General features: G+C 38.5%; 1 protein-coding gene and 1 long non-coding RNA gene across 7 annotated transcripts in view; one reads left to right on the top strand and one right to left on the bottom strand.

Moving 5' to 3' along the window:
- LOC138371420 (uncharacterized) overlaps window positions 1-7,087 on the bottom strand; it is a 16,591-nt gene extending 9,504 nt beyond the window's left edge. For both annotated transcript variants that reach the window (XR_011230456.1, XR_011230457.1), the window contains exon 1: window positions 6,947-7,087. This is a non-coding gene — a long non-coding RNA (uncharacterized lncRNA). The remainder of the gene's footprint in view (window positions 1-6,946) is intronic.
- Window positions 7,014-24,239, top strand: LOC123768476 (ATP-dependent RNA helicase Ddx1). Of its 5 annotated transcripts, none has more exons than XM_045759056.2 (15): window positions 7,014-7,718; window positions 9,249-9,300; window positions 11,158-11,339; window positions 11,559-11,758; window positions 13,261-13,503; window positions 13,843-14,016; window positions 14,319-14,573; window positions 15,000-15,122; window positions 16,233-16,419; window positions 17,108-17,248; window positions 18,367-18,516; window positions 18,628-18,764; window positions 20,728-20,829; window positions 21,953-22,073; window positions 23,431-24,239. In XM_045759056.2, the coding sequence occupies exons 1-15, from the start codon at window positions 7,703-7,705 to the stop codon at window positions 23,556-23,558; spliced, it is 2,211 nt and encodes a 736-aa protein (XP_045615012.1). In that variant the 5' UTR covers window positions 7,014-7,702; the 3' UTR covers window positions 23,559-24,239. The 5 variants fall into 5 exon arrangements, with proteins under 5 accessions (XP_045615012.1, XP_045615016.1, XP_045615013.1 ...); XM_045759060.2 differs by lacking the exon at window positions 7,014-7,718 and adding an exon at window positions 7,856-8,406; XM_045759057.2 differs by lacking the exon at window positions 7,014-7,718 and adding an exon at window positions 8,276-8,418.

Raw genomic sequence — 24,239 nt, 5'->3', positions numbered from 1 at the left:
TCATTTTTGCTCAATTTGTTTTTGTATTGCTTAGTCTTGTTTATATTTTTGTTTTGTATTTCTATATCTTTTGTTTTGTATAGTCCATGTTTATATGTTTTTTCTTTAATCTCATTTATTACCTAGGTTGCCTAGCCTAGCCATACTCCCTTACTCTATTGTACCCCTGTAAGCCCCTTGTAAGCTACCTTTTTTTTTTTTTTTCTTTCTTTTGTTATTCATTTTGTGTTTGTTTTGTACAGTATTGTGTACATATTTTTCCCTATTTTATAGCTTATTTCTACCTTGTAATTTGCCTTTCTTTCCTTGTTTTTCCTGCAATCAGCTTTTTTTATGCAGACAAGTATAGACCCAGAACTTAACCTCTTATCCACTATCTATGACAATAATCACTTTAATGATCTAAATTGCAGATATTTTGCAGTACATGATGTAAACAATGTATTAACTCATAATCACAATATCTCTGTATTCAACTTGAACGTTAGATCCCTAGGTAAACACTTCGATGATGTTAGTGCCTTGATTGAAACTATTGACAACAAATTCTCTTTTATTATACTTACTGAAACATGGTTGAAAGAGGATACTACTCAACTCTTTAACATGCCTAACTACTCGGCAATTCACAACTGTCGTCAACTTCAGAGAGGTGGTGGCACTGCTCTTTACTACCACCAAGAACTAACATGCTTAAAAGAAATTAGAACTAGAGACTGCTATGGGGAGTATATCTTCGCCAGCTTCAGAGTCAAGGGTGCCGAGTCTGTCCTGTCTGTGGGTGCAGTCTATAGAATTCCTAACACTGATGTGTCCGAATTCAACTCAAACCTTAGAAATCTAATACTTGATAACAGACTGAACAAAAACCACCTAATTATCGCAGGGGACTTTAATATTGACCTCTGCGAGCCTGAACACCCTTCTGCTGCTAGCTTCCTCAACTGTATGAATTCCTGCTTCCTCATACCCTTAATCACTAGACCTACTAGAATCACTGATAGCACTGCCACGACTAGATCACATCTGGACAAACATAACCTCTCCGCTTACTTCAGGTATAATCACCGATAGCACTACATACCATTACCCCACATTTCTCTTAACTAACATTAGCAAACCACCTCTAGAGTCAAGAGAGATACGTTTTAGACTGCACAATGAAACTGCTATAGACAATTTTATAACTGCTGCTGATAATGTCAACTGGGAGTCCGAGTTAGGTAACATAGAGGACATCAACCTAGCAGTGCAATCTTTTCTTCAAAAAACTCTTAGCCTTTATAACACCCACTGTCCTATGCTTACAAAACAAGTCACAACCAAAAGGCTTATCAATCCCTGGCTTACAAAGGGAATACTTAAATCTATTAATAAAAAACATGACCTTGAGAAGAAGTATAGGTTAGGAATTGTCTCCAAAGAATTCTCAAAGAATTACTCATTATTGCTATCTAAGATAATTAGACGAGCCAAAACTAAATACTACGAAGATAAATTTACCCAAATAAAGAGCAACATTAAACAAACTTGGAGCACAATTTCACAAATAATGGGATCAAAGAAGTCTTTAAATAACAAACCGACTCTCCTGTCTAATAACGATGGTCAGCTTTCAGCCTCTGATTCTGCTATCGAGTTCAATAGGTTCTTCTCTTCCATTGGTTCATCCCTTGCAAATGATATTCCATCTTCCAGTACTGACATTAAGGACTATCTTACAGGTAACTATCCACAGTCTCTGTACCTAAAGCCTATTAATTCCACTGACGTCATTGAGATAATCCTTTCCCTTAAAACCAAGTCTAGTGCCCTTGAGGAGATACCAACTTTAATTTACAAAAAAGCCTCCAGATCTTTAGCCCCTGCTATTGCTTTGCTCTTCAACAAGTCACTTGAACTCCAAACCTTTCCAGATATTCTAAAAAAAGCGAGAGTAACGCCTGTCCAGAAATGTGGTGATCTCACAGATGTTAACAACTACAGACCTATATCAATCCTGCCAAACTTGTCAAAAAATTTTGAAAAACTAATCTATAAGCAGCTTTACTCATATCTAGCCAAACTCAATATACTTAGCCCTTGCCAATATGGCTTCAGACCCCAAAAAAGCACTAACGATGCACTTATTAGTATGCTTAACTCGATTCATACAGCTCTTGATAAAAATGAGTTCCCTGTTGGGTTATTTGTGGACCTGCGTAAAGCTTTTGATACTGTCAACCACCAAAACCTTCTTCTTAAATTACATCATTATGAAGTCAGAGGACACTCCCTACAATACCTCAAATCCTACCTTACTGACAGGCTCCAATATGTTTCTGTGAATAAACAATTTCTCCCACCCTACCCATCAACATTGGTGTTCCTCAGGGCAGCATACTTGGCCCTCTCCTCCTTCTTCTCTACATTAATGACCTTCCAAATGCCTCCCAACACCTCAAACCAATTCTATTTGCTGATGACACAACCTTCATTTACTCCAGTCCTGACCCCCTTGCTCTTAATGCCACAGTAAATACTGAGCTAAATAAAGTCCATCTTTGCCTAACTGCCAACAAACTCACCCTTAACATTGACAAAACTTTCTATATTCTGTTTGGCAATAAATCCTCTAATCAAATAAATCTCAAAATAAACAATACCCAAATTTGTAACAAATTAGATGGCAAATTCCTTGGCATTCTCATTGACCACAAGCTGAATTTCCAGGGACACATTCTAAATATATCAAAAAAGTTTCAAAAACTGTGGGCATTCTTTCTAAGATCAGATATTATGTACCACGCCCTGCCCTGGTGACTCTCTATTACTCCCTTATCTATCCATATCTCAACTATGGTATTTGTGCTTGGGGCTCTACTACCCAAAATCACTTACGTCCTCTAATTACTCAACACAAAGCTGCTATTAGGACAATATCCAACTCTGGCCCCAGACATCACTCGGTACCCCTACTCAAATCTCTGAATATGTTAGACATTAAGTCACTGCACATTCTCTCATGTGTATTATACATATATAAAACGCTAAACTATAATGCCAATCCTGATCTCAAAAGCTTCATAGAAGGTTGTAACAGAACCCATGAGCACCACACCAGAAATAAATACAGTTTTGATATTCCTAGAGTACGACTTAATCAAACTAGAAATGCTCTACAAATCAAGGGGCCCAGAATGTGGAATGACCTTCCCAACCATGTTAAAGACTGTACCTCTCTCAACCAGTTTAAGATAAAAACGAAGCTATACCTAATAAATTCCTTGTAACCTACCTTACCCTTCTATTGTCAACCAATGTCTGTTTTTTCTTAAAGAGCGCTGTTTGTCGACATAATTGTATTTGTGCTGCTTTTTCAGCTATGTTTTCATTTCTTGTTTTCATTCTACTCATTATGCTCAATTAGTATTAAGCTTGTCATTTAAGTTTATCATGCCCGAAACGCTTTGCATAATAGTGGCTTTAGGCATTGTATGTACTAGCTCTACCTATAAGTCAACCAATCTTTGTAAAAATTTATTGTATGTATGTACCTTACCTAAATAAACATTTTATTTTATTTTATTTTTATTTTATTTTTATTTTATTTTAAGTGTTTGTTTTCTTTGTTTCGGGATTGTTGATATGCCTTTTGCCACTTTAATGCTCATAATGTCCTTTTTCTTAGTAAGTATAGTGCATATTGTTGACATAGATTTGTTGTACTGCCTAGCTAGTTCAACAACCTGTGCACCATTTTGATGTTTATGAATGCTCTCTTGTTTTTCCTCTATGGTCATTCTCACATGTGTTTTCTTGGCTTGAACCTTACCACTGGCTTTCTTGGGACGCATGGCAAGATATATCATAACAAATTTTATGTTTAAATAGCCAAAAATCCCAAAACAATGTAATGCTTTACAAAGAATTCAGGCGCGATACTTACTAGGCAGGAGACACTGGTAAACTGAGGCGCGATCACCATGCCACCACGCCTAGGTCAGCCCATACGTATATCAACAAACTCCTTTCCCGAGGCAAAGTTTGTAACCCGATTCAAATTTTTCGAAGAAATTAGGCTCGTAACCCGAAAAGTTCATAAATATTCATTCGTAAGCCGAGGTGTCACTATATATAACTAAAAAATTAAACTCGGGATTACTTTCAACCCCCACCCCTTTTGCTCTACTCCATCGCCACCTACCTTCACCCCCCTCTATGATGTACTCTTCCATAGACACCTACCTTTGCCCCCCTCCTCCCCTCTACTCCTCCATCATCACCTACCTTCACACCCCCTCCCTTCTCCTCCTCCATCGTCACCTTCCTTTCACCCTCCTCTATGATGTACTCTTCCATAGACACCTACGTTCACTGCATATAATGCTCCCCTCTACTCCTCCATCGTCACCTACTTTCACCCCCCCCCCCCTCTGCTCTACTCCTCCAGGGTCGCAGACAATTTCACGAGCGTGAGAACTACGAGTTCTCTAACCACTCTCACACTCCTACTCTCTCACCAGTGAGGGGAAGGGAAGGAGGGAGGAAATGAAGGAAGAAAGGTGGGGGAGAGAGAATAGGCAGGGGGGAGGAGGGCCTAGATACATTTCTTCCATATAGATAGGTAGACTGAGGGAGAGCTGCTTGCCAAGTGCCCTATCAGACAGGCTTCCTATTCCTCAACCCTCCCTAATATGCCACATCCTGGTCAGGACAACTTGCTCGATTGTTATTCTTGGTGTGACTCGAGAACTGACCTCGAGGCGGGGCATGGGCATGGATTATCTCCCTGGGGCACGCACCTCCCTGCCCCAGCTCTCTCTCTCACATAATCTATCAAGGGTCTAACATTTTTTTTTTTTTTTTGAGATATATACAAGAGTAGTTACATTCTTGTACAGCCACTAGTACGCGTAGCGTTTCGGGCAAGTCCTTAATCCTATGGTCCCTGGAATACGATCCCCTGCCGCGAAGAATCGTTTTTTCATCCAAGTACACATTTTACTGTTGCGTTAAACAGAGGCTACAGTTAAGGAATTGTGCCCAGTAAATCCTCCCCGGCCAGGATACGAACCCATGACATAGCGCTCGCGGAACGCCAGGCGAGTGTCTTACCACTACACCACGGAGACTGCTCATACCTATATATGACCTCAATAACATGAGGTCATTGTGCCTACCAGAAGTGTATATGTCCAAGGCTGGCCACCTGTCTGGACCATTCAAATGTATAAACACGTAATTAGTCTATTAAAATTATATATAATGCTACAATTATAAATTAATTTGTTCATGGTCATTCGTTTATCAGTATTTTAATATGAGGTATATATACGCATGTATGTATACGTTGACGTACACATATATGATTATGTGTATGGAATGATTATGATTATGTGTAATCATATATGATTATATCTAATGGAATGCATTAGTAAGTGATGTGGTGGAGGCTGACTCCATACACAGGTTCAAGTGTAGATATGATAGAGCCCAATAGGCTCAGAAACCTGTACACCTGTTGATTGACGGTTGAGAGGTGGAACTAAAGAGCCTGAGCTCAACCCCAGCAAGCACAATTAGGCGAGTATATGAACGAATGCACATGTACACTTTCAAATGAATTAAGATACCTTGAGATACACAATGACTTAGTTTAAATAGTTTAAACACATTATGGTACTGTAGAGGTGACCCACGTGTTACAACAATAGTACAGTAATATTTCACCTGGAACTGTCGTCGTAGGGAGAGGAAGGGCTGGTAGGGTAGGTGGAGCAAGTCTAGGCTCCTCAGGAAGGGTAGGACAGAGGGAGTCAATGCCTCTTAGGGGTCCTATGGGCACATATCCTAAGTGCCAGTGGTGCCGGGCAGGCGTCGTCCGCGTTGGGTCACATGCAGTTCAAATCTGGCCCACTCGGCCTGCGCGGGCTGCCGCGCGGGTAGGCTGTGCGCCGTCGCCGTCCACCAATTAGGGCACAGCCCTGCCTATACTGTAAAATGTCTCCTTTGGCGGGCACTTTGAATGTGGTTCCCTCTACAGTAATGATTTTGACATGCTGATGTCTGGAAGGGAGAGGGGGTGTGGGGGGTTATTGTCTGAGGTGGAGGACCAGAGGAGGGGGTCACTGGAAGGATGGTGGCTGGAGGGATGCCATTGTTCTAATGGTTATGAAAACAATTATTGATGGCAGGAATTCAGTGGGTGTGTACTTCACCCGCACCATCACCATACTGTGCCCTGCTACAACCCCCCCCCCCACTCCACCCATGCTGTGCGGGGCGTATTACACATTATGGGATAACCGACTGTCTGTCCATTCCTGTCTGCTCGTTATGCTGCCCTTCCTGTTGAAAATTGTCTGCTTTATCGACTTCCTTCAAGATCACACGTTAGCCTCTTATCACGCCCTCTTACCACTCTCAGGGAGCCGGCTCTTCTATACAATAGTTACCACTCAGTCCCCAAGGTCGGCCAAGTCGGACCGAGGCCGAGCGGACAGCACGCGGGACTTGTGATCCTGTGGTCCTGGGTTCGATCCCAGCCGCCGGCGAGAAACAATGGGCACAAATTCTTTCACCCTATGCCCGTTACCTAGCTGTAAATTAGGTACCTGGGTGTTAGTCAGCTGTCACGGGCTGCTTCCTGGGGGTGGAGGCCTGGTCGAGGACCGGGCCGCGGGGACACTTAAAAAGCCCCGAAATCATCTCAAGATATAACCTCAAGGAAGGTGAAAGAGTGTCCGGGCATATGACTTGTTACGTGTACTTATTTGCGATTCGTTTGGGCTGTCACGTGTGGTGATTAGTGTTGGGTAAGGCTAGTCCTGGTCAGGTCAGACTAGGCCAGGTCAGACTAGGCTAGGTAAGGCTAGGCCAGGTCAGGTCTGGTCAGGTCTGGCTAGGCCAGGTCAGGCCAGGCCAGGCTAGGCAGGGTGAGAGAAGTAAAGCGGCAGATACTTACGTTTCCGAGAAAGTAGCGGCGGTAGTATATTGTTGATTTAGATTCGACAACATCCTGAAGCTAGTAGGTGGCGGCCTCATCGCTCTCGAACTTCTTGTTGTTGTAGGGGATACGAGGCACACCCAATATCCCCCTTACATTGATCACATCGCACACTAATATTTTTATTATTTCGGACACCAGATTTGTCTGTTTCGTATATGTATAAATGTTCAATATTAAAACCACAATAGAATGCTCTTAACAGTTACAATTTTCAACTTAAAAGCCATATAGTTCGCAAGAACGCCGCCCGCCAGAACATAAGATTTTCTGCGTGAAATAAGCATTGTTCTGAGATGAATATTGCGGATTTCCGGCTCTACGACCGATGAAAAATGCAACTTTTATACAACTACAAATATCTTTAGTTTTACTTTAAATTTTGTCCTGAAAGAGTTTTCATATATAGATCCAGTTTCTGCCGTTCTTCTGACATAAAAAGACCTTTGGTTTAATAAGTTATTAAGATGTTTTCAACAATATTACTAGGGCGTTCACCGATTCTAACATGGGCGACCCTTTTGGAAACGCAACACATGGGTTGACCTGATTGATATATGGGTCAGATTCCATTAAGGTTCGGAACAATAGTTTAGGTGCGGGGTGGCAGTGTGGGTGGCGCTGACAGGCTGCCGACGGTAACTAACCTCTACACTCTTTTCTCCCTCGCTCTGTACGTCTGTCTCCTGTCTACCTACACCAGAATTCGTCAACATGGCAGCTTTTGAAGGTAATTTGGGGCTCAGTGCCAAGGGGCAGTTTTAAAGAAAGGGGTGGGGGGATTTCTAGATTTTTGACGGGCATTGGACCGGCTTGATGGAATAACATTACTAGGGACGTGTGGTTATATGTGTGGTGTAGCGTGTGGTTGTATGTGTGGTGTAGCGTGTGGTTGTATGTGTGGTATGGCTGGTGTGTGGTTGTATGTGTGGTATGGCTGGATTTTAAATTGCAATACTGTACTAGCAATATTTTGGAATTTAGGGCTTTGGCAGGTCGGCAGTGCCATGGGCTTATAACCCTATGGGTGAAAAGTGAATTCTGTTTTCTGACTTACATTGGGGCTTGTTGAGCTTGAATGCAGTATATGTGAAATTATCATGGAGAGACACCAGTCTCTGTGGTGTAGTGGTAAGACTACACCTGTAGTGGCCTGGCGTTCCACGAGCGCTTTGTCATGGGTTCGTATCCTGGCCGGAGAGGATTTACTGGGCACAAATCCTTAACTGTAGCCTCTGTTTAACACAACAGTAAAATGTGTACTTGGTTGTAAAAACGATTCTTTGTGGGGATCGTATTCCAGGGACCTGCCCGAAACACTACGCGTACTAGTGACTGTACAAGAATGTAACAACTCTTGTATATTTCTCAAAAAAAAAAAAAAATATGGAAAAGCTGATGGAGCAAAGGATCCCAGAGTATGTACCGAGGTGGGTTTGGGCGTGTTGAATGAATGGATAATAGTAGCAAGTAAAAAAATACAGTAGTAGATAATAGATAAGCAAGTGTGTGTTGGTGTGAATTTGAGGTCTTGAGATGTTGGGATATCTTGAGGTCATCTTGAGATGATTTCGGGGCTTATCAACCCCGCGGCCTGGTCCTCGACCAGGCCTCCTTTTTGTTACACACCCCCAGGAAGCAGCCCGTAGCAGCTGTCTAACTCCCAGGTACCTATTTACTGCTAGGTAACAGGGGCATCAGGGTGGAAGAAACATTTTTCCCATTTGTGTCCATCTCCACCGGGGATAGAACCCGGAGCCTGAGGACTACGAATCGGAAGCGCTGTCCACCCAGCTGTCAGGCGCCCTGACAGGATAGGAGAATAGGACCAAGATGATAGTGGGGCAAACTTAGTGAGGAAGCAGGAAATGAGTGTGAACAGCAAATGGGTTATGGAAATAGTGGCTGGGTGGAAGCAGTTTGTAAGGATGGAGTGCATGTACAGTATTTGTTTATGGTGGACAATTCATGAGATAGCACTGTATACAGGTCTTAAAAAGCAGTTGGATACTGCTTAGAGTGAGAGATGAGTGCATGTCTTTTTTTATATTTACATAGTTTGAATGATGCAATGAATGGAATATTGTAGTGGTTTTATTTTTTTTATACCTATAACCTGCTAGAACAATACAATAGTTTTGCATTTTTTCTTCTGGGCTAATGCTGCCCCCTCCTCATAAGTCTAAAACAAGATAATTAAAAGTTTTGTTACTAACCAATTACTTTGGCTTATGAAATTTATATAATATTCATTTTTCAGAAATGGGTGTACTCCCAGAAATAGCTAAGGCTGTAGAAGAGATGGATTGGACGTAAGTTTGCTGATTCTCTTGTACATTATGCAACGCTGTACTCAATAAAGTGTTTCAAATACTGTACTGGAGTAAATATAGTTGGTAAATAATAATTGAAATGGACTAGTAGTTTTATTTGCTCTTCATTGGGTATGGTATGATATGATTATGCACTGTATATTCCCTGTAAATACTATAGAGAGATTTAAAGTAAATTGTATTGCATGGAAAACTAGTATGGTTGCAATATTAACTTTTTTTTAATGTTTTCATTTGTGAATACTTGCCCTAAACATACTTATACATACTTGTCTAAGAAATGAGCCCATGTACTGTGCAGCTGTTTAATATGATAACTTCATGGTGCACAACAAAAATTATACCCAATTTTTTTTTTAATGTTGTTAAAATTGCCTCCCTGATCATGTAAATGGAAAAACAATTACAAAATCTAATTTGTCACAATGTCATCACAAGATGTTGAGCACATGTGCAGGAGTGACTCGAAGCTGATCTCTTGGGTGATTCAAGACCCGCGAGTTGCCACAGATACTTTTCTTGTGATTTTTATCGAATAATACTATTATTTATGTTTTCGTGTACACAGTAGAACATGTGTAATGTTTTAATAATGATAAGTGTCACTAATGTGTCCACAAAAAAGTGGTCAATATTACATGTTAAATTTTCACTAATATTTACTGTCTCACATACTCTGAAATAATGTGAGACAATGTACAGTGTACTTACACCATAATACTCTCTCAGTACTTCATGAGTAAATTCATTGAAGCACTCAATACAGTAGTACACATGGTAACTTTTGCATTCTGTGCACCAGGTACATGCTGACTTTCACTAATCGTCTTTTTGCATGCTTGTAAACATGGTACTTGGGTATAAATTTTGCAAGTCTTCCTGTACCCGCTATGTAACCAAACTTGTGTAGTGTACAGTAGTCTATGCAGCTCAATCTGTCGGTAGCAATGTGTACATCTTCTGGCACAAAACTTGGAGAAGTTTAATACTGGAGTTCCCACTTGTGCAACTTTCAATGATCAGTGGGCTCTGACTCTGTCATTTTCTTCATCAATCTGCTGCAAAATAATGTTGATTTTGTAGTTGTGATGTGCATTATGCCTCGCATGCAAGTCTTGCATCTTTCAATATTAAAAAGTATTTGACAGTCTTCCAACCACTTTTGGATTTCATTTAATCTTTTTCTTTTCTCCATTTAATTCAATTATAATTTTTACTTCCCACTTCACCATAGATCTTGGTCATGTGCAAATTTGATAATGTGGTTTGTAATACTGTATTCTCATTTGTCATAGATGTATTTGACAAAAAGGGTTGGCCCCAATATGGAACCCTGCAGTACAGTGTACTCAAGATTTCTCCAGTTGAAATCATTTCTATTAAGGATGACCCTTAACTGTGTTTTAACCAATGTTTTATTCGTCCTAGTACAGTATTCTACTATTAATTGCATGTGCTTGTAATTTCCTCACCAGTCTGTCATGTGGTACTTTATTCTGCTCATTACTTCGCTAATTTCTGAGCAGGATGTTTCTGGTAGATCAACCGCATCTTCACTGAACTGAATGATTTTTGGTCTGATTCGCTTTTCGTCATAATTCAAGCCGGATTATAAGTTTTTGGATTTTAAATGTTTGCAAATTTTTAAGGGTAAATTATAGACTCTTCAGGTATATCTAGAACTAACACAAACATTTAATTACATTCATTAATTAATTAGTAATTTTAGAAATCATTAAGTATAAAAGATTGTAATCATCTAGGTGGACACAGGAAATGTTAGCCCAAAGCTTGCAAAATAGTAAACTCATTATCTATTGTAACATTCATTCTTAGGTTGCCAACGGATGTCCAGAATGAGGCAGTCCCACTTATTTTGGGAGGTGGGGATGTGCTCATGGCAGCTGAAACAGGCAGTGGCAAGACTGGTGCTTTCTGTCTTCCCATCCTACAAATTGTCTGGGAATCACTTAAGGATATTCAGCTTGGCAAGACTTCAAAAGTTACTAAAGAAATATGCAAGTGTCCATTGCTCTTTTGTGCCTGTTTATTGCAGTACTGTACTTGATATCTGAAAATTATTATTATAAATGCTTTTAGTATACATAAATATAAATATGCATATACTAGTACAGTGTACTGTACATAAATTTTAATATAAATAGTATTATTATAAATGTTGTTACTCTAATATTATACTGTTATTATTCTTTTCTTTTTTTCTTTTTGCAAAATAGCTCCTCTCTGGTTGATGAGCTTCTTTGACCGTGACGCAGGAATGGCTGTGACACCTGATGGCTTGCGGTGCCAGTCACGGGATCCTAAAACATGGCAGGGTGCCCGTTGCACCAAGGGTGTCACTGGCAAGGGAAAATATTACTATGAAGCCGTTGTGTCGGATGAAGGGTTGTGTCGTGTCGGGTGGGCAACTCCTCAGGTAGGCAGTATTGCTGGCACCTTTGTTCCTCCAATTTCTTTTAGCTGCTGCTGAACATTTTATAGTTCAGTAGAAATGGTAATACTGTACTATACTCTATTCCCAGTGTGAATACCTAGTTATGACTTTTACTGGATTATATTATATATTTTTAAATGGTTTCTGTTCCATATCCAACCCATCCTGTTTAGATAGTAGTTTTTGTGACTGTGCACCATAGTACAAATTTTTGCTGTAAGGCATTGACATAATAAGCAATTAGATAGTAGAACTTTGTACTATTCATTTTACAGAAAAAAAAATTAAGCTAAAAAAAAATTAAATATTCCTAGGCCTAGTATAGCGAGCATATATACTATATTGTGCCTTGAATAGCAGATTTGTCCTAGGAAGGTTAGGTTAGGATAGTTTGTCTTTGCAGCACAAGTAGAAAATGGTGTTCGGTTTGTGAAAATTCAATAGTATTTATTGTAAATACTATTAGAAAATAGAAAACATCAATTTCTACTTTCTAATTGTTGTACATCGGTATATAAGAATGAAGGTAACTGCAGAAAGCCTATTGGCCCATATGTACATGTATAATCGTCCTCATCCTTCCTATAAGTACTATTAAAACAGGTGAATGGGCTGCAATATCTTATTAATGCCATTACCTATCAACTTGATATTACACAAATTACTATGGTGTAACGAGTTTAAATTGAAATGGGGCAGTGTAGTTCTCTAGCGACTTCTTGGATCAAATCTTGTGCATATCTTCCCAAAAACATAGCCTAAGGGCCAGTTTTCTGCATTAATCTTTCAAAATGGTATTCATAGAATTGCTTCAGAACTGGTACTATGGTAGGTATGATTTTGTAGTGAAGTTTTCACAAGTACTGTATTCATATCATAATCTTCCTTATTTACTTATACCTGTATACAACTACCAATAAATTCAATCCTTAAAATCAACGCAACTGCCAGGAAAGTCGGCACCATATTTGAATGCATCGACTAGCACATCCATTGATTATGATGTACAAATATTTGATAAAGTCAGACGAATCGAGGCATAGTTTAGGGAAATTCGGCTGCACTCTGCATATCAGAAAATGACTTGATTGAATATCATTTATTAAACATGGTTACACGCCAAAGAGAACACTGGTAAAGTTAAACCCAACTGTTTGACACCTCCATCCCGGAAACAGCCATTGTTTCCAAAACAGTAATGAAAGTGAGTAAATATTTATATAATTATGCAAGAATTTAATGCAGAAAGTTGGTAAAACAAATTAAAATGCTAATTTGGGCTGAGTAAACCATTACTTGCGTATTTGTAGTAAAGTACCTACCTCATGTTGGGCGAATTTAATGCTTTCAAAACTTCAAGAGGCAAAGGCTTGCTGTAGTTTGTACTGTATTTTCACCTGCATTGGGAGATCGTTATATTTTATCAATTGCCTTTATGCAATAATATTTTTTATATTCACAACCAAAACAACTTATATTTTCAGGCAGCATTAGATCTTGGAACATGTAAATCGGGATTTGGATTTGGAGGCACTGGAAAAAAGTCTAATTGCAAGCAGTTTGACGACTATGGTGAATCTTTTGGCCTCAGGGATGTGATTGGTTGCTATCTCAACCTGGATGCCATGGAGATGCATTACAGCAAAAATGGCACTGATTTAGGTAAAGCTTTCACATTACGAAGTGAATTCAAGAATGCTGTCTTCCATCCAGCTGTAGTTTTGAAGGTTGGTAGTATAGTATATGCATTATTCATGTAAGTTGTGTATTTTAAGCAGTGGATAATTGGATGACATTATTAATTAATTATAGATATGGTCTAAGGCACAAAAGTGTATAGTGGTCATGTATATACAGTGACACCTCCAAAATTTGGATCATATTTATGATCTAGGTCATTAAGAAAATTAATACAAATAAGTAAATTTATCATTGAATTTTCTATCAGTTTTTGACTGTTGGTTCTTTACTCAAATCTCTATAATTTCAATAAAGTGCAAGAATAACTTCAGTGAATTTAATGATATTTGAAAGTTACAGATGATAGCAATTTACGTGATTTCCAGAATGCCGAGATGTCTTTCAATTTTGGCGCAACAGAGTTCAAGCACCCACCTAAAGCGGGATACGTAGCAGTGTCTCAGGCCAGCAAGGACTGTACTGTGAGCTCAGGTGTGAAGGGAGGTGGAGACAAGCCACAAAAGCTTCAGAACAATGCTCCACACGCTGTCATTATTGAGGTAAGAATGGTAACACGTGACTGGTCTGTATTTACTTGTCCAGTATCTGGTTTATATTGATTGCTGGATGGATGTCTAACAATATAACCTATACAGTTTGGTACAGATTAATTTTTTTACATCACTGTTGCTTCTAAACTAACCTGTTTATTAAATCCTGGATACATACAATATGAAGATTCAAACTAAAAGTAATATGTTGTGCTATGTGAATTGTTAAACAGTTTAGGTAGAGTGGCAAGTTCCAAAAGCGGATCATTTTTTTTTTTTTAATGCAAACAAAAGTTTTTATCATTTAACAGCCTTCAAGAGAACTCGCAGAACAGACCCTAAAACAGGTTCAAATGTTTCGTAAACATCTAGATAATCCAGTGGTTCGTGACCTTCTTGTTGTTGGTGGTATACCCGTGAAGGAGCAAATAGCAGCACTCAATGCAGGTGTGGATATTGTTTGTGGTACTCCAGGACGCTTGGAAGATCTTATTAATACCGGACAACTCTCTCTCCAGTCTTGCAAATTCTTTGTGTTGGATGAGGCTGATGGCCTTCTTAAACAGGTAAGTTTGGTTTTATCCAAGGAAAAGTACTTTTTATATTTTGGTAGTAAATATGTAGGAATACCTGATATAAATTCAAGTACTGTATCATCAGCTTGCCTTATGAATTAGAAAAAAAACTAAGAACTCTTGACTACCCGATTTCTTGTATTAAGTCAACTACTCGTGGAACATTTACACATTTCCTTAATGTGCGTCTTTGGCTATCAGTAAATGGGCACTTGAGAGTTGGGCAACTTTTATAGATTTCATCCTGGAAAGGTTGGTCATATTTTTTAAATGACTTTAAATATACAGCTGATTTATTTATAAGGTAACTTGATGCATTACTGTATTTTGTTGACTTTCATTTACTGCATTAAATTTCTTGCCATATTTTGTTTCATGTAATAGTTTATCTTGTATACAAGTGTACTGGTATTGCAGGGCCATGAGCGTCTCATCAATAACATCTACAACTCCATACCCAAAATCACATCTGAAGGCAAGAGACTCCAGATGGTGGTCTGTTCTGCCACCCTACATTCCTTTGAAGTGAAGCGCATGGCAGTAAGTTTCTGAACCCTTATTTGGTAACACTTGTTTGTTAAGGAAAATTGTGCCTTCTCAACTGTGCAATATCTTAAGACTAAGGATTATGAATTATCTTAGATTATGGTATACTATATAATAATTAAGTGAAAATAGCTCGTATGCCATAGTGCGCATACGAGCCCAAAGTGACGTTATTTTTAAGAGGACGGGTTGCATTTCATCCCATCATCATCCTGTGAAGAGGAAGTTTGTGTTGTTGTTTTTTGCAGTAATTGGCATCTCACAAGGAGCTCTGTATACCTACTTAAGCACTACTGTGGATCATTGCTGCTATTGATTTACTGGTGTGTGTGTGGTCATTCATGTTGTGATTGTGTTTTGTGAAAAGTATGGTTAATTTATTGTGTAATATGTGTAACAAGTTTTATCTCTTCGTATACGCCTCCGTGTTTTCTTGGTGTTGATGCCTTTCAACCTCGTGAAAGTGGAACATAGTGGTAGTGGAGCAAGCTTGTCTGATATTAGACACTGAACTTAAGAATTCTGTGTGTGGATGGTGCAAGTACATTGTACCTAACAATGCACTTGCAATGCACTATTTAAGTCAATTTAAATTATTTATTCCAGAAATATGTAGAAAATTGTTGAAATTCTGCTTGATCGTATTAAGGAGATGGAAAATGTATCTAAAGCAGATTACACTTAAAAAAAGGAACAGAAGTACAGTACTTGCTGTATTTTGTATTTAAATGTTATTATTAACTGATAAAATAGAATTGTCTGTAAATGGTACAGTATAAATATAATGTACTGTATTGCTAATCATTGTTATGTCAGTTCTTATAGCAGATTATTTGAAAGAATTGGTAGCTACAGTACTAGTCTGTTACATAAACAAGGGTGTACATGTTGAAGCCAAAACTTTTATCATGTAATTTTTTTTTTTAATTAGTGTCTATAAATAAGATGTACAAGAAATTTGTAAAAAGAAGAAAAAAAATTTTACTAAGAATATTTTCTTGAAATTAAAGAGCCTCTGAATTCCAAATAGAGTACAGATATTTCAATACCTTAAAATAAGTTTGCTCTGACCAGTGAATTTTACTATGGAAAAACTTTACATAGGAACGTTTGATGCACTTCCCGACCTGGGTAGATCTTAAAGGGGAAGATGCTGTGCCCGAGACTGTCCACCACGTTGTCGTAACCATTGATCCCAGAACGGATAGTAGCTGGAGCAATCTTCGTCGCCATCTGCAGACTGATGGCGTGCATGTTAAGGATGGCGTACGACCTGGGAACAATACACCTGGTAAGCAAATAAAAGTGCAAGGCTAAGCTTTACAGTTAATATTTGAGAATGTGTCTTAGTTTTTTAAAGTTCTGTAAGTGTAAGTGCTTCTAATGTTTTAATTTGTTATGCTTTTCAGTTTGGTTTCCAGAATTTTTATTTAGCTTGTTCAGATATGTATTTAGATACCATTTGCCAATTTTAATGGTTTGTAATATGCTGCTTCACATTATGAGCTATGAATATTTTTTGAGGTTCACTTAAGCTAGCTTGTAACTCATTAGTACCGATCGGCACGACCAGTTGGCCTGGCCCCTGCCATCAACTAACTTCCCTACTCAGTTCTGTTGTGTTCTATTGGTGAATTCTACTTTAGTGCTCCAGTCCACCACTCAATTGCAGCGCTAATCTCATACCCTTCTAGCATTGAGATTACAGTATTATGTAGTACTCGCTCCCAATAATGCAATACTTGATAATATTTTCCAGTAGTTAATAATAGTTTGAATTTAACATTATGATCATGAATATATAGGATTATGAATATAGCATTATTGAATATCGAATCATGTCCAAACAAATTCCGTGACTGGTGTGACCCACTTGCACGGAGCAATTTTGGTGAGATAGCTTCAGGAGGGCCATTGGACATCTACAGGAAAGAGGCATTTCTTTACATTCATTGCTGTTTTGTTTTTTCTCCTTTCAGAGACATTAAGTGAGGCGGTGAAGCTGCTGAAAGGAGAGTACTGCATTAAGGCTATTGACACACACAAAATGGATCAAGCACTAATATTCTGCCGCACTAAGTTGGATTGTGACAATTTAGAGCGCTATTTTAATCAGATCGGTAGGTGTCTTGAATTTGTAAATCTTTAAATAAATTAAACCAATAAATTAACCAAGAGTCCTGATCGGAGACCAAGCCCGCAAGGACTTTAATCCTGGGAACCAACACACGGTAGCCGTAAGGCAAGATACATGGGTATCTTGCCCATACCCATGTATAACAAATACACATGTATTTGTTACTAATATGCACACTATTATATTCTTTGAACACTAATATGCATTATTTGTAGTTATTACAATGTATATACACATTATGTGTGTGTACCTACATTTTTATGCAATATTATGAACCACTAAGCAGTTCCAGTGGATGATATTCTTTTAATATAGATACAACCACAGCATAGTCCCACATGCTCATTTGCTGCTGGCACATGACGAAGCAAAGTGCCACCTGATGCACTACAGCACTAGCCAAAACAGTGCTCTTATGAGAAACCTGGTCAATAAATCCTGAATATGAATAATTTTTCACATGTTCTTTTTCTAAAGGACCATGAGGTCCCATTACTGATGCATAGGTGCACCAACCTGTGGCTATGTGTCTCTTGCTGTAAATGTCATAGCCAGCATTGGTTTCCCTGATATCTGAACCTTGTACAAAGTCTTTAACACTGTCAGGATCATCTATATAACACGATCATTGTTAAATTAAGTTATTTCGTTGTTATTAAGTGATGCTGTAGGCACAAGCTTCACGGTGTTGTGAACTACCGCTGTATGCACTACTCATGGTCTCGTTCACTACTGAGCCCCTCACAGCCAGGAGTGCCCATGATTTTTCCCCAAGATGGCATCTGGTTACTTGTGGTGTGAGGAAGCAGATGCGAGCCCCTCTACCTGCTGGAGTTTGAAATCTTAGGCTATACATAAAATCAGTCCTTGTCGATATATACTGCTGATGAAATGACCTTGGTTGATTAGTGAGGTTAAATATTCCTCATAATACATAGTCTCATGAAATATAGTATAATTAAAATTGAGCCTATGGAGCCCATAGAGGGGTATGAGATTAGTGCTGCATTTAATTAAAATACTGAGTTGATTTATAGGAACATTTGTCATCCTTTATCATTGTGCTAAACTAAACCCTGACTGCCCCAAAACTTTTAACAGGAGGAGGGGCCAATAACAGAGGCAATCCATATTCGTGTGTGTGTCTCCATGGTGACCGCAAGCCTAATGAACGCAAAGCGAATCTCCAAAAATTTAAGGATGGTGGAGTGAAGTTCCTTATATGCACTGATGTAGCTGCTCGAGGAATTGGTAAGTTCTTTTCGTTGCATGCATTGGTTTTCTCTTGGGGAAATTCTCTATATTTTAAAAGATGCCTGAGGATATGAGGATATTGTTAAAACATCCAAATGTTTGCTGCAGATGTTGGAGGACTGCCATTTATAGTCAATGTGACACTGCCAGATGAGAAGAGCAACTATGTTCATCGTATTGGGCGTGTGGGTAGAGCAGAGAGAATGGGTCTAGCTATCTCCCTTGTTGCTGCTGTGCCAGAGAAGGTTAGAGTTTTAAACCAATATTTGCATTCTTTATTAACTGGTAATAGCCCCTGACTTGACATTATTTTACATTGGCTTTCGCTGTCCTTATTTTCACTATTGTCAAGATGAATTCCTTAAACCTAAGTAACCTGTGTAAAGTCTCACATGTAGACTTTTGTTGTAGCTTGGTTAATATTTAAAGAGGAAAGAATGATAATGTAATTTATGGTATGTTGCAGCTTTTTGCAACATTGAATACTTTTCCATTGGATACTCTCTTATGTGCACACTCCAAAAAACTCCTTCATATGTGACAGTTGTATGAAAGGAACAGGAAAATCTGAAGTCTCCTTACAATAGTGTCAGTCTAGAAATGACCTAAGTTTAATTGCAGGATGAAAGCTATGCTCATGGTGTCCAGTCTAGGCTAGTACTTTGAAGCTCTGAAACTACTGATGGTTTTGGCATCCACCACCACCTAACATGTTCCAACCATCTACTACAGTTTGCAAAAGAGAACTTCTAATATTTTTTCCATCACCTTTGTTTTCTTAGCTTAAGTCTGTGAGCTCGTGTTCTTGAAGTTGTATGGCAGGTTTCAAGAATTCCTCTGTCAATTTTATTGATTCCTGTTACAATTTTGTAGGTAGTGACCATATCACCTCTCTTCTGTCTTCTAGCTTTGGTATATTTAACCTATACCCTGATGTAAATCAATGGGCCACAGAAAATAATATGGTATTTAATGAAGATAAGTTCCAACTTTTTCGCTATGGAAAATAAAAAATATCAAAACGGAAACCATGTACAAAATGCAGTCAAATCATACCATAGAACATAAAAGGAATATAAAGAATTAGGGAGTAATCATGTCAGAAGATCTTACTTATAAAGAACACAATAAAGTAGCAGTCACAATTGCAAGAAAAATGACAGAACCTTTCTAACAAGAGATGCTGTACCAATGATGATACTTTTCTAGGTGCTAGTGCTTTCTAGAGTGGAATACTGTTGCACAATAACAGCCCCGTTTAAAGCTGGAAAATTGCTGACCTGGAGAGCATGCAGAGATCCTTCACTGCCAGAATTCTCTCGATAAACCATCTAAATTACAGAGACTGACTAAAAATGCCTAAATCTGTATTCTCTAGGGCACAGGCAGAAAAGATACATACTAATTTATACATGGAAAATATTAGAGCTGATTCCAGATCTGCACACAGAAATATCACACGAGACCAGAAGGCATGGCTGGATGTGCAGAATACCCCCATTGAAAAGCAGATGTGCAATAAGTATTCTAAGAGAGAACTCTTATCAACATCAGAGGAACGAGACTGTTCAACACTCTTCCACTACACATAAGGGGTTTAATGGGCCTACCCCTCGCAGTGTTCAAGAAAGAACTAGATAAACACCCCCAAAGGATCCCTGATCAACCAGGCTTTGATTCGTATGTCAGGCTGCGAGCAGCCGTATCCAACAGCTGGGACACGGACTGGTTGACCAGTCCAGCAACCAGGAGGCCTGGTTGGGGACCGGGCCACGGGGAACCTTGAACCCCAGTAGCCAATTAATTGGTAGCCTCTCCTAGTAGTTCTTGGTTCTCGGTTCTGGAAGCCATTTAGCTGCATGTCTTTACATTTTTTCCAGTTAATTCCTGTACTTTTCAAGATGAGCTCAATGCTACTGCATAATTCAATTTGGTCTCCCGAAGGTTGTGAACAAGTTCTTTAATATTTGTCATGCATGTATTTATAAGTGAATCTGAAATTGGAAATTGCAGAACATGCTCCTCACACAATGTTCTTTGTGATCCTGTTGTCTTATAACCATTCCCTAATCAGACTTCGGAAGAACATCCTTGAAATAACACGTTCCTTGACATTCCTGATAAGTCTTTCACGAGGTTCAGTATTAAAGGCCTAGGGATTAATTTAAAAATAGAGTATCAATTTTGTATATTCTTCTCTTGTTTCAGGTGTGGTACCATGGAGAGTGGTGTTCAACTCGTGGGCGTAACTGTTTTAACACGCGGTTGACAACGGAAGGTGGTTGTTGCGTTTGGTACAACGAACCACAGGTTAGTCCTCAAGAGATTTTTTTGTCGTATTTATCTTTCACATTTGATATATATAGAACATCATTGCCTACTTAAAGATTTGAAAGGCTCTAGTCTAAAACTGATACAGTATTAAAAAAAATATTAGAGCCTAAAAGTGATAAATTCTGATTAGGAAGTCAAGTACTTGTATGTCTCTGGCGCTTCCCCTTAGTGATGCAAGTGCACCAGGTGATTAACAGCTTTTGTAATTTGAATGTGTTTTTTCCTCCTATTTTGAATCTCTTCTTTTTTTTCTTCTTTTTTCCTCACTTTAACTCCCAGTGTATGTGTCCCCCTATTCCTAAAATATGTATTAACAGTAAATAACTTCTTCATGGCACAAATTCTTCAATCTACATACTTCTGCAGCACCAATAATGCCAATTACATTATCTCAGAGGCCTCTTTACTGTATTTCAAATCACTCCTTACAGATATTCTGTAGCTTCTGGGTGTCATACTGATCTTATTCTTCAAGCTATCTGAATAAACTTTGGCTTCTCTCTCTGCAGTGTAAACGGCACCCTTTACCCTTTCAAACATAAATTTAATTACATGTGCCTAGGACGCAAAATTACTGTAGGTGTGAATCGGTAATAAAATGCCATATTTTAGATTTAGGAACCATTTATTGCTTTGAAATTGAAATAAGTTTATTGAGGTAAAATACACACAAAGGGATGAGGTAGCTCAAGCTATTCTCACCCCGTTCAGTACATCGTGTTAATACATACATACACACATCACAAGCAATAAACGTATCGCCGAACATTCTGAGAGATAAACATATACATTTCCTCCTCTACACAAGTAATTTATTGCTTTAGAAAAGCCAGAATAAAGAAATAATGATTGGAAGAAATATGCAAGATTAGGCAGTGTTTGTTCATATGAGTATAGTAGGGTAGTGACAGATGTATACAATGGAAAAATACCAGTACAATATTACCTTTCAAGAGCCTCGGTCCATCACTACATTGAGAATCACATTTTACACTGAAGTGCACTCAAAATATTTTGTTTATAATGTGAATTAAATGTTAGGCTGTGACTGACACCCTTGTTATTTCACTAGTGATCTTTTTCTTATCTGAACCACTAGTACCTAGCTGATATTGAAGAGCACTTGGGAGTGACCATCCAGCAGGTCGATCAAGAAATGAAAGTTCCAGTTGACGAATTTGATGGCAAAGTGATTTATGGTGAAAAGAGAGCCAATGTTGGTAAGTTTTCTTAATAGTGTTTAAAATTTATGTGCAGTACACTATTTGTTCTTATTCTGTATGGAGAATGTTGTCATGACACACTATACTCCCAGTTGTTCCATGTTCTTTTCTGCATGCACTTTTGTAGCTCTTGCTGCTCGTTTTTCACACTGATGTGCTTACTGTCACAGTGCTCGACCATTCCTGTCATTGGTGTTTGTTATTACAAGCATGCTTTTAATTACTGTGGCTACAGAAGTGGCACAATTTTGTGCCAAAGTTTAAAGTGCTCAAGTTATTAATGCTTGAAAATGCCTTCTTGTGATAAGGTTCTACATGATGCTGCTCCCTAGGTGTTAGTTCTTTAGTAGAACAAGGGATGAAATTAGCAAATAAATGATTATGCATTTCTATCTTTATTGGAACTAGAAGGTTTATTCAAGGGTAAACATCACTAAAGCAGTACAGCTACATGCTATTTATTTGGAAGGAAAATATGTACCTATATTTAAGTATTATTGCTACACATATTAACTGTAAAACAGAACCAGGCCTTTTCTATAAATTTATTAAGAGCAAGCTGCATTTAAAAGATTAAATCCAGAGATTGAAAATAGGGAACAAATACAGAGGGAATGAAAAAAAATGTATGAAACATTAAATGAACAGTTCCAATATGTGTGTACTTGCCTAGTTGTGCTTGTGGGGGGTTGAGCTCTGGCTCTTTGGTCCCGCCTCTTAACTGTCAGTCAACTGGTGTACAGATTCCTGAGCCTACTGGGCTCTATCATATCTACATTTGAACCTGTGTATGGAGTCTGCCTCCACCACATCACTGCCTAATGCATTACATCTGTTAACTACTGACACTGAAAAAGTTCTTTCTAACGTCCCTGTGGCTCATTTGGGTACTCAGTTTCCACCTGTGTTCCCCTTCTTCGAGTACCCCCCCTGTGTTAAACAATTTATCTTTATCTACCCTGTCAATTCCTCTTCGAATTTTGTAGGTAGTGATAATGTCTTCCCGAGCTCTCCTATCTTCCAGCAATGTTAGGTTGTGTGTGTGTGTGTATGTACTCGCCTATTTGTATTCACCTATTTGTGCCTGCAGGCTCGAGCATTGCTCCTGCAAGTGGGTCACGTTAGATGCAGTCCTGCTTGGCCTATCGGCAGCCAAAGCCAAAACTTGAGCCCCTCTCTGAGGCATGGAGAGCAAATGATAATTTGCCACCACATGGGGAATTATTCAGAAAGTTAGTGAAGCTTGACAGACAAGCTTGAGAAACCCTGAGGTCTCTCCTGGTAGTGAGGGAAGGACATTATAGGAATTTAATTATGGGACTAAATAATTATCTTTTTCTTATCCTTTCCACAGGCTCAGGTTATCAGACCCACGTAGAACAGCTTGCTCCAGCTGTACAGGAGTTGGCATGCCTGGAAACTCAGACCCAGGTAATCTATCTTAAAAGGCAGTACGGCAAGGAGTATCCATGGACTCGATAGATTGAATGGGAAAATATATAATTGTTCACATGTATTTGGCATACTGTAAGTATGAACAGCTGCATCTGTCAAGGGTTTACTTACAATAGGAAATGAGTAATTGCCAAAATGTGCTAAGCCAGGAAAGCGGTAATTTAAGTTGTAATTTAAGATTGCCAATTTAATCACTTAAAAACTAAGGTGAGATAAGAGTAATTTGGGTAATTATTGTGATACATAAATTTCCATTGTTTGGTTAGCTTCATAAATCACAAATAACCTTCATTTTTGAGAAATTAAAGCTTTGTTTTATTCCATCAATGAAGATGATGAGTTGACAGCTCATTCATTGATTTTGCTGTAATTTCTTTTTATAGTTCTCTGCTAATGGCTTTGTGTGCTGAAGCACTTATTCTGCAATCACTAGAAAATGCAATAGTCATTTTCATCAACTTGTAAGCATTTAAGACAGAGATATCACTACAAATTAAAGTCCCATGCTATGTAGTAATCATCTTTACATAACTATATATGTGTAATTTACACACATTTCCTGTGTGCTTTGATTTACTTCAGCATCTGAAATAAAATATATGAATACATTTCTCACATGGTATCGTTGTCATTTAGTATCGTGTATTTCCTGTTATCTGTAGTCAAAGTGTTCATGTGAATGCAAAAATAAAGTTACTACAGGCTAAA

This window comes from Procambarus clarkii, chromosome 35 (assembly GCF_040958095.1).
Source record: "Procambarus clarkii isolate CNS0578487 chromosome 35, FALCON_Pclarkii_2.0, whole genome shotgun sequence".
Classification (NCBI taxonomy): Eukaryota; Metazoa; Arthropoda; class Malacostraca; order Decapoda; family Cambaridae; genus Procambarus; species Procambarus clarkii.
The sequence above is the reverse complement of the archived record's forward strand: the minus strand, read 5'-3'. Positions and strand labels throughout refer to the sequence as shown.

Coding starts and splice junctions, on each gene's coding strand:
- LOC123768476 (XM_045759056.2), top strand. Junction 20,830..21,952: donor TTTGGTACAACGAACCACAG/GTTAGTCCTCAA, acceptor CTGAACCACTAG/TACCTAGCTGATATTGAAGA. Junction 22,074..23,430: donor TGAAAAGAGAGCCAATGTTG/GTAAGTTTTCTT, acceptor TCCTTTCCACAG/GCTCAGGTTATCAGACCCAC.